The sequence below is a fragment of the Pimephales promelas genome, chromosome 15, assembly GCF_988280905.1.
Source record: "Pimephales promelas chromosome 15, fPimPro1.hap1.1, whole genome shotgun sequence".
In the NCBI taxonomy this organism is placed as follows: Eukaryota; Metazoa; Chordata; class Actinopteri; order Cypriniformes; family Leuciscidae; genus Pimephales; species Pimephales promelas.
Genome location: NC_142783.1, coordinates 14,317,085 through 14,333,938, shown reverse-complemented (window position 1 = coordinate 14,333,938; position 16,854 = coordinate 14,317,085). Strand labels below are relative to the sequence as shown.

At 38.8% G+C, this 16,854-nt stretch overlaps 2 protein-coding genes across 2 annotated transcripts; both read right to left on the bottom strand.

Moving 5' to 3' along the window:
* Nucleotides 1-1,238: 1,238 nt before the first annotated feature.
* On the bottom strand, nt 1,239-5,580 carry lrrc57 (leucine rich repeat containing 57). Its single transcript, XM_039673041.2, has 6 exons — nt 5,310-5,580; nt 4,653-4,794; nt 4,425-4,560; nt 3,510-3,778; nt 3,232-3,417; nt 1,239-1,416 (listed from the first exon to the last, which is right to left on the bottom strand). Exons 2-6 carry the CDS (start codon nt 4,734-4,736, stop codon nt 1,375-1,377), a joined length of 717 nt encoding a protein of 238 aa, XP_039528975.1. The 5' UTR covers nt 4,737-4,794; nt 5,310-5,580; the 3' UTR covers nt 1,239-1,374.
* Nucleotides 5,581-11,112: 5,532 nt separating this feature from the next.
* On the bottom strand, nt 11,113-12,574 carry il17a/f2 (interleukin 17a/f2). Its single transcript, XM_039669916.2, has 3 exons — nt 12,391-12,574; nt 11,975-12,138; nt 11,113-11,425 (listed from the first exon to the last, which is right to left on the bottom strand). The coding sequence occupies exons 1-3, from the start codon at nt 12,421-12,423 to the stop codon at nt 11,203-11,205; spliced, it is 420 nt and encodes a 139-aa protein (XP_039525850.2). The 5' UTR covers nt 12,424-12,574; the 3' UTR covers nt 11,113-11,202.
* Nucleotides 12,575-16,854: the final 4,280 nt, after the last annotated feature.

Genomic DNA, 16,854 nt, shown 5'->3' with positions numbered 1-16,854 from the left:
TTCCAGTCTAGTGGCTGGGAAGCAATTTAAGCTTTTCACTTTTATAAAATGAATTAAAAACTAACGCATATCTGTTGGAAGTAGTATTGAAAGTGTTGCTAATACAACTCATTGTGTTAACCCTATATTAATGTTTAATGTCTGTAGACATTCGTTAAAATTTTTTGAATTATTTGAAAGAAGCGCTTCTTTTCTTCGACTGTTGTCTGCTTTTCAAATGGACTGATTAAGTAACATTACTAGTCTCAAAACAGTATTTATATGTTGAGTATTTATACATACACTATACACAACTGCAAGTTGGTAGTCTTGGTGTGTCAGTAATTAATCACAAGTATAAATACTGTACAGGTAGATAGATGTACTTTATTAATCCTGAGGAGGACATTCAGGTGTAATTTGCTTTGCAATTGCATGGCATTGTAATTTTAATAGAATGCGAGCTTTATTCTGCGGCTAAATGCAGTAGCGTAACAATATTTAGGAAACCGTACATTGAGATGACATGAAAATATAAGCTACTGACTGCTTTTGTTATCATTCCGATTGTGAAATTACATATTTAGATGTTTGAAATGAACACATTACCATTAATGTGCATATATTTAGTTAAACAGGGTTTAAAGTGTGCAAGTAATAGATTAACACGTGGACACAAAAAGAGTTAGATTTGCAGTCTCAAAATGGCATTAAAATAGATAATCCTTCACCAAAATGCTTTTCAGGTTCTGCACTTTTAAGAAAATTAAACGTGTAAAAGCAAATTCAAACTGAGCATTGTGTTGTATTAACAAAAATATAAATATCCACTGGCATTCGTTTCATTAAGACTAATATGCAGCCTTTGACGTTTGAAAAACTTCATAAATATCACAAATATTCTTTAACGGACGTTTCGAGATCACAGTTCAATCGAAATACTTTTACACAACGGTTTACAATAAAGCTTAAATAAACGCGTGTAATCAAATAATAAAGTGGATTTAATTGTTAGAAATAGGCTACTTTCTAACTCTAAAGCATTCAAATAAATGGATCAATAAATGCATTGCAAAGGAGTCCAGGACGTACAATACGTTAATTAAAACATGACGTGGCATTAGTGCGCTCAAAAATAAAATAAACCACTCTCCAGTGTATTGTAAATGTCCTCATAAAGCAGAATCAGCACTATATCTCAGTTTATCGAATCTTTGCAAAAGAAAGAGTGATTCATACATGTGCTCTCTGTACTGTAACGGTGTTGAGCAGCAGGCCTGTGGTCTCTGAGCCTTCCTGACTTTTTTTCCATTCCCGTCTAGCCATTTTCATGTGTGGTCAAAGCTGGAGCCTCTCCACGCTAAATCCCAGCGCAGATAACAGGAGCAGGACGCATCACGCAAATTTCTTCTTGGTTGCAGTGAAACGTTCCATGTACTGAGCAAGGGAAAGATAAAAGCAAGTCATTAATATTCAATTCAGCATATACGATTTCATAATCGCACTAAGACTAATCAGTTTAAGCAGTTTATCCTTTAAATTGCGCAAATTGAAATTGCGAATTGAAAATATGCCCAATGGAAACATGTCAATTTTGCAAGAACTCCTAAATCACAAAAAGTTTTTAGGCTTGCATGAGGTGGCTTTTCAGGCAAATCGGTGACGCTTTGTTCTACAGCGTTGTCAAGTTATGTTTACCACAGACCTTATTTTACTCATAAATAAAAAGAAAACACTATAAAACCCCATAGGATATTCTCGGAGGAACCAGCGGTAAATTAACCTTATACCTGTACCACTCCATTAAACCACTACTTATAACATGATTGGAAACTGTAATTTGAACAGTAGATATAAAAAGCTTAATCATAAGATTGAAATTTCACTCATAAGTGAAGAAGCAAATAAAAAAAAAATTGATCGGATCAAGTTTTGGTAACATTTTGCAATAAAGTTTAACTATATCATTTAACATGAACCAAGAATTATCAAAACTTCTACATAATTTATTAATCTTAGTCAATGTAAATTTACTCATTTTAAAATCCAAAGGTGTATTTGTAACTAACAATAAGCAATTCGATTTTTACTAATGTTTACAAAGACTAATTAATGCTTTAAAAATATATTGTTCATAGTTAGTTCAACTAATGCATAAACTAATGTTAACAAATGAGAACTTTTTGTAAATTCTTGCCAATTTTTTTATAGCCACTTGGCACCGTAACCGTTTATGCCTGGAAGTAAGATCTGTTTTGGGAAAACCAATCACAAGTGGATAACTAACTTATTTTATAACTAGAGGTGTAAAAAAGGGTCCGAAATGCATTGAGATTTAATAACTCAAACAACATTACATTTGAGGGTTTTTCTGTCTTTTTAATCCCAGGTACCTTAGAGGCAATTTGTATTGTCAAGTGTGAATAAATCTGAATTAAAATCAACTAAATTGTTAAATTCCTAGCTAGATTTCTTCTTGGACTTTTCTATTACACCTTCCTGGAATGAGGGGGTTCGATTGTGTGGGATTTGACTTTGTTTCAAAAATAAATACTTAGACCAGGTTTGTTTTACATTCAAACTTAATCTGTGGTATTTTCCATCTTGGAAGAAAACGTGATATTTACTGTATAGAGGATGAGACACACAAAAATAAGCAGACAGTTAACATTGGACCTGGAATATAACCTAAAAACAAAAGTTTTTTTTTTTTTTTCCATTATGCTTACTTATAAAAGACAAAATTTCATCTAAACAACCTTTTTTCCACTATAGGCCCTCTAGCACTGGGTAGTTATAGGAAATTAGTTACAGGAACTAGCCACCATTCACACCGCCAGTTGGCTCTCAAGTGATGTAAGCTGCGCTTGTTTTGCGCCTTTATTTTGACGGTGCGGCAGACATTTATTGTGATGGCACTGAGAACGCTAGAGCCTGAGCACACAGCACCCATTCTCTGTCTTCTTTAGTTTACAATCTGTTTAACAGTCCTGTCTACTGCATTATTAGATAGAACTGTTAAACATAGAAAGTAAACAGTATATGAAATGTTATTAGAGTTTGCTGTGTGGTAATGCCCACTATCGCTATTAGAGCAGAAACACAAATCATGTTTCGTTTGATCCCCTCAAAGTTGCGATGGATTGACACGAAGGAGAAAATCCATAATAGTTAGTTTGTAGTATGACTATATAGGCTATAATCTGTGTGTCTAATCTAATATAAGAGTAGCCTAAACTGACACAAACGTACTTTATCATATCCTTCCAGATCACGTATATCTTTCGCTTCGAACAGGTTGCCCTCCAGAGACAGCAGGGACACCTGGGACTCTGTGAGGATGGAGATGGGGATAGAGGCGAGCTCCAGGCAGTTCTCCTCCAGCCGTAAGACCTTCAGCCTGGGAGTCCGAGACACCTCTGGAGACAGGGTTGAAATCTGAAATGGAACAAACACGACAAAAAAAAAGTCACCCTGACACCCCATATGATGACATGACATTTCCTGGACGCAATGAACTAAAAACTCGCCTGGTTCTGATTGAGGTTGATTTCAATGGCTTGCAGTTCGGCCACCTCTGCAGGAACCACGTGGATCTTATTCTTGGACAGGTCCAGAACATCAAGCTGGCGAAGGGTGCCGAGTCCACTGGGAAACTCCTTGAAGTGATTACCAGAGAGGTTCAGGGTGCGCAAGGACTTCAGTTGACCCACTGACGCAGGAAGCTGATTCAACTGGTTCCCATTTAAAATAAGAGTCTCCAGCTTCTTGAGTTTCCCAATATCATTTGGTAGACTGGCTGTACGCAATAAAAATCACACATTAATGGAGTGCTTAAAGGTTTGTATAATAGAAAACAGGATTTTTTTCAATAATGTGTTTCATGCGCTTTTGAGTACCAACATTTTGGCGTAATTTCGTGTTTAATTACGGTTGAATGGACACATACACACAAAATTATGTAAAATACCTTTCTCTGCAAGTATTCTCTCATTTACATCATAAGTGAACAGTTGAGAAAGTAACCGGATGTTTGTCAGTATATTTGGTCTGAGGATTCATTCTTAAAGTGACAGCAGCCTAATATTCCTGCTGTCGTCGACATTAATGTCATAAAAATACAGCATTAACAAAGATGAACCTGTATTTACTTTCTACAGTGAACACAGTGCATTTTACATGTTATTTTACATTTAGACTGCTTGTAGGATAAGTGTGCCATGTAATTGTAAAGTGTGAGTACTAAGCAGCCTCTCCAGCTGCAACCCAAAAATGGGTTATGGGGTAGTGGGTTACCACTATACAAGCCTATTCAAAAGTCAACAGATGTAATTTATGTCCAGAAGGACAGAAGCAAATTAAACCTACTTAATTATAACAGTTGCAAAGAACTTAAAAAATAGAATGTTAAGTTTATCTTAATGTAGATATCTGTCAACACTTACTCAGTTTATTGCTGCTTATGGTAAGACTCTTGAGCTGCAGGAAGCCTCCTATGAACGCTGGAAGCACCTCGATTTTGTTATTGGACAGATCAACTGTCCGCAGGTTGGCGGTGAGTCTTTGCAGCTCTTCTGGGAACTATATAAACAAAGACACATGAGCTGTCAATAATCCATGAGGATGTCACTGCTAAGTGGGGAATGTGATTATTACGACAAGCCTATTAGTACCTCTGTCAAACCCTTTCCGGTCAGCTGAAAGACTCCAGTCTTCTGAGATGTTTCCAAATGAGCTTTGAGCGCACTGTTCCCCATTTACAGGATGGATGTTGCAGATGCCGTTGAATTTAATATCAGGAAATCCACTGGAAGACTAAAATAAAGCAATAATAGCATTTGCACGTTGGCTATATGAAGTTCATGATTCATGCATATTAACCCTATCCATAATTTACCTTAAGCATGTAAAATACAATTAAATACAATAGAACGTCTTATGAAAAATATGAGCCTAAACATACTTTAAACCTATAATTACAAACGACAAAGATTGTTAATGTTTTAGATTAATTACTATTAGATTTAATCATTTACAAATAGATTATTTTATTTACTAATTATTTACAAAAAAAACTAACGTTACCGTTACATCAACATTTCAGCTAAACTCTCATTGTTAAAGTAGTTGTTACCATCGTAAAATAATGAATACAGATGGCATGTACGTAATGTATGAGCTAAACTAACACATAACACACTGAACAAAACCTTATCTTTCAACACTTTTGCGAAAAGTCGAATTAACAACAAGCTGCCAACATTTTGAACATTCACGATCTGAGCAGTTGACAGCTGTAAAATATCCTATTATTTCAGAGTAATACTTGCCTTTGGCCTGTCAGGTTAGCTCGACTGTAAATCCAGTTTGGACAATGTGTAAGTTAACGTTACAGCAGGAAAAGTTGACAGAATCCCGTTGGCTAGAGCTAAATAACCTTCTTTAAGCGCGAATTGAATGTGTAAAAAAAAACAGTAATACAATATTGTTGGATGGTGATCTAAGGTTGTGATCAAATGGTTATCTAGGAAACTTTGTCCATCCCCAGGTTGATGTTTGTTTATGTAGAGACCATTATTGAGGCTGCTGCGTGTCATTGCACATCCCACCCGCTGGTGGGCGGTAACAGATAATGTATCTTCCGTTTCATATTCTGTATATCGCCACTTAGTGGCTTGGCTGTGAAACGACTTCAACAAACTTATAAAATAACAACCTAAATGTCAAGGCTTATGCACGCTTAATAGTCTAAGTTACCTTTTAAAAATGTAGCTTATTGATGTCTGTAATAATTGTTATTGAATCTCATTCATTGTACTGTTCATAAATAAGGGTGGCAAATTTAGACTGAATTAAGACTACTTGCTACTTTTTATGCTTTATTTTATGCTACATAATCAGTCATAAAAAATCGAATAGGCCTCATAAGAAAAAAAAAAAACAGAAAATGCATTTAGATTCACTCTCATTTAGGTTCCTTTTTGCATATGGCAAGATGATTTGTTGTTGTTGTTGTTGTTGTTTTTGCCAGACACTGTTACCATGGTGGATGTTGTGCAGTGGCTGTGCAGTGTTGAGCGGGCAGAGACCACATCCATGTCCTGACATGTAGACCTATGCGCAAATGTTGCTATTACATTTTTCAATAGGCTATTTTATAATAACCAGCTTTTCTCTTCTTACTGGAAAGGCATCAATATACATTCTCTGATTTTTTTTTTTTTTTTACAACAGCTTGTCCCTGGGGCAATAGCCTGCCCTACTTTATAGGCTACCTTATTTACCTCTAACTCCACATCTGATTAATGGATTACGTAATCAGATTACTAAAATTAAGTTATATTACTTTTAAAATACATGTATCAGACTTCAGTTACTTTTTTATTGATTACATGATTATATATTATTTATGCAATGGCAGTAGACTAAATCATTTGTAATTTATTCATTCCCACTAATTCTTCTTTTTCATGTTTTCAATGTTCCTTTTTAAAAAAAAAAAAAAAAAAAAGCAGCTATACATTTAGAAAGTCTAGTTTACCAGCCACTAATCCGGTGGTAATTAACCACTGGATTTACAGAAATCATTTAACTTTTGAAAAGTGTTTTTGCAACATTGCATATCTCAGCTCCTAATTAAACAAACACTAATTATTATTTGAATTATCCCTCAGTGAGTCATTTAAAGATGGATTGACCTTGTGACTTAGTGAGGAGGAGGCTTAGGATGAGGGCGTGGAAATGGTGCAGGGATGGAAACAGGAGATGGTGAAGGGATGGTGATGGAAGGCGGCGAAGAAATGGTGACAGCGGATGACGAGACGCTGGCGGCGATGATGCTATCCGTCTAAAGGCGCAGACCCAGAGCCAAGAGACGGCAGCCGATGGCTGGCACGGAAGGCCTAGGGCTAGGCAATGCCTGCCGTCGATGATCGTATGAAGAGAAACCAGACTGCCAGAGGACTGAGGCGATGCTGATGTGATGGAGGACCAAGGCATACTCGAAGTTAAGGAGAAGACCGCTTTGATTTTGATTTTCTCAACCCTCCTGTGGATTCAAGAGGGTTGTTTGTCCTGGCTGTTGCAGTAACATTAGATAGAGGTGTGACCTTCAGAAAAAAGAAGGTGAGGCATTTTACATCTGTCAGCTGCTCAAAAGAGCACCGCGTCCTCCTGTTCCCCCACGGCCTGTACCTTCGACAGAACAGGAGGCTGTTGAAGGCATTTGGGACTGCAAAACCCCAAAGCAGAGCAGTCGACTCAACCCCCCGCTGCTTCAAACGCTTAGTCGTAGGGAAAAGTAGTCATTCACGGCAAAGGTGGCTGCAAAGTCAAGATCCACTAACCCTGACATTTCACTCACGACGGGTCCCATCACACTTATCACCTCTGGCAATCACTCAGAAACCATCTCATTCCTCCTTTTGGACTCTCCTGTGGCATTGTTTTGGGCCACACCTCGCTGGTGGAGCATAATGTGGAGTGAACATTGTCACGAGTCCTGTCTTGTGTCTGCTTGTCCGTCTGTCTCTGTTTTTGTGCTTTGGGAGAAGGCAACGGATCTGTCAAACGTGGTTTTCCAGGCACTCATCAATGATGTGTTGAGAGACATGGTTGATCTATTCATATATGTTTACCTGGATGACATTGATTTTTTCTTCATCTCTCCAGGAGCATGTTCAACATATCCGGCGAGTGCTTCAGAGGTTGGGTCAAGAGAATGGGCTTTTTGTTAAGGCGGAGAAATTCGTTTTTCATGCACAGTCTGTTCCTTTCCTAGGGTACATCATCGCTACTCGTATAGAGTCGGGAGTGTGTATGGATCCTAACAAGGTTAAGGCTGTGGTAGATTCTGTGTTCTGTGACCGCCTTGACCTCCCCCAGAACAACGTTCAGGTGGTCCGATACAGCCGAGGCTGTATTTACCAACCTAAAGAGTTGCTTCGTTTCGGCTCCCATTCTTGTCGCCCCTGATTCTACACTTCAGTTCGTGGTGGAGGTCGATGCATTAGAGGTGGGGGTAGGTGCATCCTTGTGTGTGTTTTTCCCACCATTTATCACCTGCTGAACATAACTATGACATTGGTAACAGAGAGTTGTTGACAGTCAAGTTAGCGTTGGAGGAGTGGCGTCATTGGCTAGAAGGGTCAGGGTTACCTTTTATCGTCTGGACTGATCATAAGAATTTTGAGTATATTAAGTCTGCTAAAAGACTCAACTCCAGGCAGGCTCGGTGGGCACTTTATTCGGACGTTTTGATTTTTTACTCTCATATGACCCAGGCTCCAAAAACATCAAGCCTGATTCTTTATCTCGTATTTTTGATCCATCCGAACGCCGGGTTACTCCCGAGTGTATTTTACCTGAGAAAGTTGTCATCTCCGCACTCAGATAAGAGGTTGAATCGAAGGTTAAGATGGCCTTAGAAGGGGGCATAGTTCCAACGTGGCTTGCCATCCAGGAGTAAACCGAATGTTTAGTAAAGCAACGATTCTGGTGGCCATTTATGCCTCGTGATATTCACAATTTTGTCTTGGCTTGCTCAGTTTGTGCCATAGGTAAGATCTAACCGACCTCCTGATGGGTTACACCAAACGCTGTCTGTCCCTTCGAGACCCTGGTCACACATAGCGCTAGGTTTCGCTACCGCCTTCCCGCCCTCTAATGGCATGACGGTTGTTTTAACCGTAGTGGACAGGTTTTCGAAGGCGGCACATTTCATTCCCTTGCCCAAATTACCTTCAGCCAAGGAAACAGCGGTTACAGTAATTGATCACGTCTTTCGGTTACACGGTCTCCCAATGGACGTAGTTTATGACAGGGGTTCCCAATTTGTGTCCAAATTTTGGAAAGAGTTTTGTAGATTGTTGGTAGCCATGGTTAGCTTGTCTTCGGGTTATCATCCCCAGAGTAATGGGCAGACCGAGTGAGCCAACCAGGATTTGGAGAGAATGTTGTGATGTTTGGTATCCAAGAATCCTTCATCCTGGAGCCAACAACTGTCTATGGTTGAGTACGCACACAACTCTTTACCAGTGTCATCTACGGGCCTCTCTCCGTTTGAGTGTAGTTTAGGATACCAGCCACCAATTTTTCCGAATCTGGAATCCGAGGTCGCGGTCCCCTCCGCCCACGCCTTTCTCCAGAGGTGCCACTGCACATGGACCAGAGTCCGGGAGACTCTGCTCCAGGTGGGGGCGTGCACTAAGGCTAAGGCCGATCGCCACCGGTCAAGGCCTCCCATTTACGTCGTGGGTCAAAAAGTGTGGCTTTCTTACAAGAACATTGCGCTCCGTTCCGTTTCTAACAAGTTAGCTCCCAAATTTATAGGCCTGTTCCCTGTCACCAAGATTATTAGTCCGGAGAAAGTCCGCCTCAAACTTCCTCCGGCATACAGGAGAATTCATTCCGCCTTTCATGTGTCAAAAATCAAGCCTGTGTTTTACTCTCATATTAATCCGCCAACTCCGACTTGTAGACGGGGAGCCTACTTATTCGGTAAGCTGTATTCTGGACTCGAGATGGAGGGGTTGTGGATTCCATTACTTGGTGGACTGGGAAGGTTACGGTCCGGAGAGGAGTTGGGTACCTGCTAGAGACATCCTCACTCACTTATGGATGATTACAGTCGACAGTTGGGTTCATCAGGAAACGGCAGGAGGTTTTTCTAAGAGGGAGGGTACTGTCACGGTTGGTAGATCCGCTGTCTCATTCTGGTCTTGTGTGTGTTTGTGTGTCTCATGTGTGCTAATTGTTTCATGTGGGCGTTACCGCTGATTGCTATCATCAGCGACAGCTGCAGACTATTCAGTCACCTATTTAGTGCTCTGTCTTTCACCTTGTCAGATCATTGTTGAAGCTCCCGCGTCTAGTTCCTGTGTTTTGTTCTCCTCGTGTTCCTGTTTCACTGACGTTTAGATTACTTCACCTGATCTGCACCACTGGACTCTCACCACCAGCTTTCTCTTCACCTGTTCCTGGATTAACTGTCTCAGTCCCTGCGTCACGCTCTCCTGCTGGCTGTGGTTCCTGACTGCACACTCATCCTGGACCTGAGAGTTTTCTTCAGTCTTCTGACTATTGTTTCTGAGAGTTTATATTGTAAATAAATTCACTTTGCACTGGCTATTGCTTCCGTCCTGAGTATCATCACAGATATGCATTGGCAAAAGTATATGACACCTTGGGATGAGAACGGGCTGCAAATACCGATATTAGAGCATACACGAAAAGAACATTTTAGTAATCACACTGGTAACTTCTATAACAAAGAGAAGTCATTCAACTCATTTGATATTTAGAAGGAAAAATATTGATTAAAACCTTCATTATAATCACTCAATAGATACTATATACATTGAAGCAGAAGTGGATTCGAGAATCGTAATCAGCCCCTCAGTCTTACTTCTTGTTTTAGTCTCAGTTAAGTGAGTGGGTGAGTTACGTGCCTTTCGGTTCATCAAGCATGTCTGGATTTTAGTTCAGATGACAAGGTCATGCCGCTGCTCCATTTTACAGTCAATCATGATACCCTCACCTATTACCAAATTCAGCAACTTATTGTGGACTGTTTAACTTGGATATTCTATAAACTTTTCACTTTTGTTTTGCCTCTGTTCCAGCTTTTTTGAAGTGTGTAGCAGCCATTAAAATAAAAATGTGTTTATATTTACAAAATACAATTGAGTTGTTCAGTCAAAAAACATTGGAAATTCTTTGTAATTTCTGTAAGTTTTTTTGTCAGTTTATTAAAATCACAGATTCTTGATTTTATTGCATTTTACAAAATGTCCCAACTTTTCTAGATTTGGGGTTTTATTTACGATTACTATATTTGAAGTACATGACAACAGAGGCCAACGTGTATTTTTTTTATTTAGGCTCTATGTCTTTAATTCCCGTTTTTTTTTTCTCAAGGCACCAGTTTAGTTACAGAGAGTGCACAGATAAGGACCAGTGATAAATTGGTGTTTTATGATTCATAAATTGTATTGTTAATTTGTCAAATACAACTATCAACGTGTTTAAATATTAAAAAGATTTCTACATAAATATAAGTGTCACATACATGTGTCTGTTCAATTATTAAATGTAAATAATAGAAAAAGTATTCAGGAACTATTTTGTCAACAAAATAAATTAAAATCCATTAAAACGCACAAGTCACAGTTTCATTGGAACAAATAAATAAATTCATTCTAACATGGACACATGCAAGTCATTTTAGGAAGTTTTGGCCCATACACATGTACAGCCGACTATAACTCTCTCAAAAGTTGCTCTGAAGCACTTCTTGTCCTTTGAATCCTTTTTCAGAACCATGATGTCCTGATATATGGGTACAGAGTTCAGTCTCTCATCCACACCAGTGGGAAAGGTGCAATATTCTGATTTGCACTGGGCTTCAAAGATGACCTGTGGGATTCTGTTGTGTGAAATCGTTGGTCTAAACAGAGAACAGAGAAAACAAGGTGGTTATTTCAGTGACACAAAACCCACAGACCTAACCAAGACCTGCATGTTCTACTTGATGTTTCACACTGACATCACATGCATGGCCTACCTTAAAATGCTTTCACTTTATATCGCAGAGTTGCTACGAGAGCTAGCTTCATGTTAACCTCCCAAACATGGATATAAATTCCTGATGCTTTATTAAACTTTTTGTATTTGCTGGGGCCAAAAAAAAAAAAAGAAAAGAAAAGAAAGAAAAATCCAATAACTAATATCAGCCTTAGCTTGTAGCTAGTTTAGCAGGTCGGTTTTAGAGGGGTTTGACCACTTCTTTAGATAGTCAGGCTGGGAGAACACCCAATTGAACACCAGCTAGGCCAAACTGGGAGACCAGCCCCAGCATCTTAAACCAGCTAAGACCAGTCAAACAGCTTAGGCTAATTCTCAACAGGGTAAACTAAACAGCCATCTACATCATTCTGTAACTCTAAATCATTTTTAATGCACTTTGTTGAAAGTATAATTTGCTTCTGTGACTCACATCCAGGTCCATGCAGACAGCGAGTTGTTGTGGATGTTGCCATTTCCCACCATGTCCTCTGAAGGAGAGCCATAGAAGTCATCGGAAATCGTCAAATCAGTGTCACATACTTGCTTCGGCTTTTGTTTGGCAAACGTGAGGCTCGCCAGTGCACAGAGCAAAACCTGAGAGAGAGATCATTATCTGCTATTATATTACATTTAAATTCATCCATGAAGACAATTTGCAGTCGCAAAGGCTCAAACCATTTCTGAGTTTAGGCCTCTTTTTGTCACAACATATTACATTTAACTTAATCTAAAAAGTTTTAAGATGAATCTTTAGTGAAGCAATTGTTGTAAACAAGCGAATAGTGTTAGCATTAGGCTAGCTAATAGAGTTCAGCTAAATATCTATGCTCGTTTCGGTCATCTCACCATGTATTTAGCGTTGAGGAAGTTCAGAAACATCTTTAATGCCTTCTTCTCAATCTCTTCCGCAGTGAAAATGTTTCTCGTTCACTTCATCTATTTATGCAATGCTTGATCGTGATTGCATAGATAATATGGCCTACCTCTGACCTGGATTCGTTCATCAGATCAATTGATAGGTGAGGGGTAGCGTTTAGACCTACATTTTGCCACTCATTGCCAGTAATCTGACCTACGGACTAAAGATCGGTCTGCGTTGGCAAGGTTGCAGGATTATTTTATCGAATTTTGGTTGGGAAAAAAATGATGAATCATAAAAATTTGGCTTTTGGGGTGAGTTATCAAGATTTTAGATTTCTTAAGTCATGTTTCGGAAACTATTTGGTTCTATCACTGGTTAAGTTTTATGCATGGATAAATATTGGGAAAAGTTTGATTAACAACTTGCAGAGTGCGTGAAAACATTTTTTTTTCTTCTTTTTATGGCCACATTTTATACCGGTTTAATACTCTTGAATAAACAATTAATATTGTTATCAGTGAGGTTTTTCATTCATTATGGCACTAGAAGAAAATGTACAAGATAATCTGAAAGGGATCTGTCAAGTGGTTATAGAACCTTCAAATGATACATTTATGGATTTAATTTTAATTAATTTTGTTTTAAGACAATTTAATAGACAATAAAATCTCATGACTTGTAAACACACACTTGTAAACATACTTTATGTTATGAAGAAAGACATTTCTTCGTATAGTAACTTTTTAGCATAAAGCCTTCTAAAAAATGTAGTAATGCGCGTTCCCAGCGTTCTTTATAATTGAGGTTTTAAGGGTTCTAAATAGAACTCCATTAAACTTTTTATTGTTTAAGAATGAATAATGTTTGGTGTAACTTAATGGAAAGCAACTGGAAAGCATCATTGTGATGAAGTGCCAAAGTGTGCCAAATGTCAATTTTTGTTGATGGATATATGAATAAAATGTCCAGTTTCTGTCAAATAAACATCTCCCCGACAGAAAAAAAGGGTTCATTGGGGTTTTATACATGAAGCATAGGCTTCTTTACTCAATTTCAAACAACCTTTTATGCTAAAAGGTTCTATAATGACAAGAAAGAACCCTTTTGGCAAAAAGGTTCTTTATAGGCTATTATTCCTTCATATATTACATTATTCTGCAACATTTTGTAATTCAATTAACTTAATATCTTAATATAGTAACTTAATATCACATTTTAATCATGCAGATTTTCAGAGAAGAAAAACTGAAATGGCACTCTTTGTGTGACATTGATTAATAAAATGATATAAATATATACATTTTCTAATCCCCATATCTTAAATTTTGTGATCATTCACATGCATTCAATACATTTTAGGATCTTGATGTTTGATGTTATTTGATGTTATTTAATCCGGAAATGATAATGAATGAACCCAAAAGGTTCCATATGGAACTGTGAATGTTATGTCATTGTAAATAATTACTTTTACACACTTTACATCACTCTCATTTAAATCAGATCAGTACATGTTTGAACAATGCAGAGACCAATGCATGAATGAATGTGCCAGTGTACTGGTCCATTCTTTGTATAATTACAAATATTTGTAATTGCATGAATAAGCAGGAAAAAAAAAATGAAGCAGTGCACTTTTTATCAATAACGAAAGTTGATTATCCGGCGATTGACCCTCATCAAGCCATTTGGCATCTGAAGAGCCTTTAGGGAAATTCCGCCGTACTGAAACCATTATATAATGTTAGCTTATTTTCACATAGATGCTGTGGTAGGTTGGTATACAGATGCATGGGAGATTATCCCAGCGTCAAAGTGAGAAGTGTTCTTGATAGATTGATTTCACTGATACAGTGTCTCTGTGCGGTGTCTCAGAGAAACTAAGGCCTATTTTCACCACCCACATAACCGTGCAACCACTTTTGGTTGCAAACGCAGCTGTTTTTTTTTCATTCTGTTGATTCTTTCTTTTTCTTCTATTATCTGTCATTTAATTGTGTCTTTTTTTGTTGAAAAATTAAGCAACCAATCAAAAACAAACAACAATTATAAAGCAACATTTTGTAGTTGGTGTAGCAAATTAGCTCTAAAGAAATATCAAAAATCAGTCATAACTTGCTATAATTGATTATGAAAATTTGGATCAGTTAATAGAATTAACTTAATGTAGTAAAAGTAATATTACAATCAATCCACCTGTTTGTGCCGTGAACACTCAGTGTTAATTGTTTATTTATTCTAAGAAATGTTCATTTCCGGGGGAGGGAGAGGTCTTTCTTACTGTACATTACTACTAACCCTGTAGTCAAAATCTAAATCGTGAAATAAACTTTGTTGCAAGCAGAGAAATAGAACCAAATATGTATTGTGCACAAGTTTTATTAACTATAGCTTTTTTAACTTCCTGTATGGACACTCTTGCTTACCGCTTTGCTCTATCGCTTTTATATTTTTTTAATCGCTCTATCGTTTTTATATTATATTTTATCTGCCTTTATCACCTAATTATAACTTCAGCAAACCAGCACAGTCAAACGCTTGTTTACTACAAAAAAGCAGAATTCTTTTCTCTGACCAGCCTCCCACTGAAAGCTTACATTCCAAAGGATAAGAGAAAATGCCTCATCTGGAATCTACTTGCTGCACTAACTGTCAGAGCCTTTTACAAACGATTGCAGTTCTTGAAACAAAGCTACTTGCGGACCACCAAACCAGACGGAACACACAACAGAGCTTCGCCATGGACGCCCTCAGCACACTGCCGGTGAGTCCCAAGAATCTAGTTCTCCAATACAGGCCACACTGAGTGTAGAGAAACAAGCCAACCGACTTACAAATTGATGGCACAAACAGGGCATGAGACCCAAAGGCACTCAAGACATCAGATTGTCACGAGCATCACATATTGCCGCAGTAGCGTTCTCTACCCCAGATACGGCTCTGACAAGTATTGCAAACACTGGTCTCCTACCCCCGCCTATACATCTTGAGAACAGATTTGAAGCATTAATGAATGAGGAATCCCTGAATGTGATTTATGTGATTTAATAGAACACAGACTGAATCAGCCTCTAACTAACACTGCTAACTGGCGCTCAAGGTCGAGCAGACAGCGGCACTCAGCTCAGAGCACAGCCGGGCTCAGGACTCTGATAGTGGGTGACTCCATAATCAGAAACATTATTATCAGGGATACAACCATGTGCTGCTTTCCACAAGCAACAACTTCTGATGTAAATAGGGAACTTCAGAATATTCTGGTGAAACAAAAGACTGCAAATCAACTCATGTGGAAAAAAATGTGTGATCATTCATGTGGGGAAAAAGGATATTCATAAAGAGCAGTCAGAACTCCATAAGAAGGATTTCAATTAACTTTTGGAAACACTTAAAAGACTGAAAGTTCAGACATTCATCAGTGGACCACTCCCAGCAAGACGAACAAGCAGGTTTTCACGGCTTCTCAACACATGGCTGCAAAAAACCTGCAATATAAAAGAAGTAAACTTCATTGACAACTTCAATCTTTTCTGGAGTCAAAAGCAACTGTTTCTACAGGATGGGATCCACCCAAGCAAACTTGGTTCAAGAGTGCTAAAGGACAATATCTACTTCTCCCTCCATCATCCTTCTGCAGTGTGTGCCAATCCATTCAACCTGAATGGCGCACACACACCTGGACATAGTATGAATGACCACAGGACTTCACTTCAGCACCTGATTGGACATGTTGACACATCACACAAGGACAACGATAACACCATGCAGCCACAACAACTGCTCACAGACACAATCTCAGCCCACAAAGAGCCCTGCCCACAGAGCTCACCACAGACCGACCGGAACACATCAGAACTGCTCCAAGAGTCAGCTCCTAAGGACAACTTTCTGGAAAACAGCGAGGGAAACCAGGACAGCATATTACAGCCTCCAATAACACCAGAGCAACAGCCCCTCTCCTCAGACACATTATCCCTCTCGCCAGAATCTCCACTTCTGTGCTTCTCAGAGAAAATGGAAAAACTGGTGTATGCTGAAACCAAACTATCCTACTCTTTTGCTGCAAGCCCCCAGCAGGCCCCCCAATCACAAAAGCCTGCGGGCACAGCTCGCCCTCCCCCATTGAGAGCTCTTCGGCCTCTGCCACGCCGCCAAGGCTCAAATTCTCCTCCATCTGCTCGAGGTGAACCAAAAACAACTGATACCAACTCTCAGTGATATGTGTCGGGTCCCCGCTATGACAACAGTAACTTTCTTGAATGTTTACAAAACAAGCGGGAACCAAGTGTTCCTGAGGCCCTGTTTACACGATGGGAAAACGCATATCTTTCTCTGCGTTTTGCCCTCTCATTTACACGAAAACGCCGTTTTAATCACTGAAAACTATTATTTCTAAAAACTCCGGCCAAAGTGGAGATTTCTGAAAACGCCGGTTTTGTGTTGCCGTG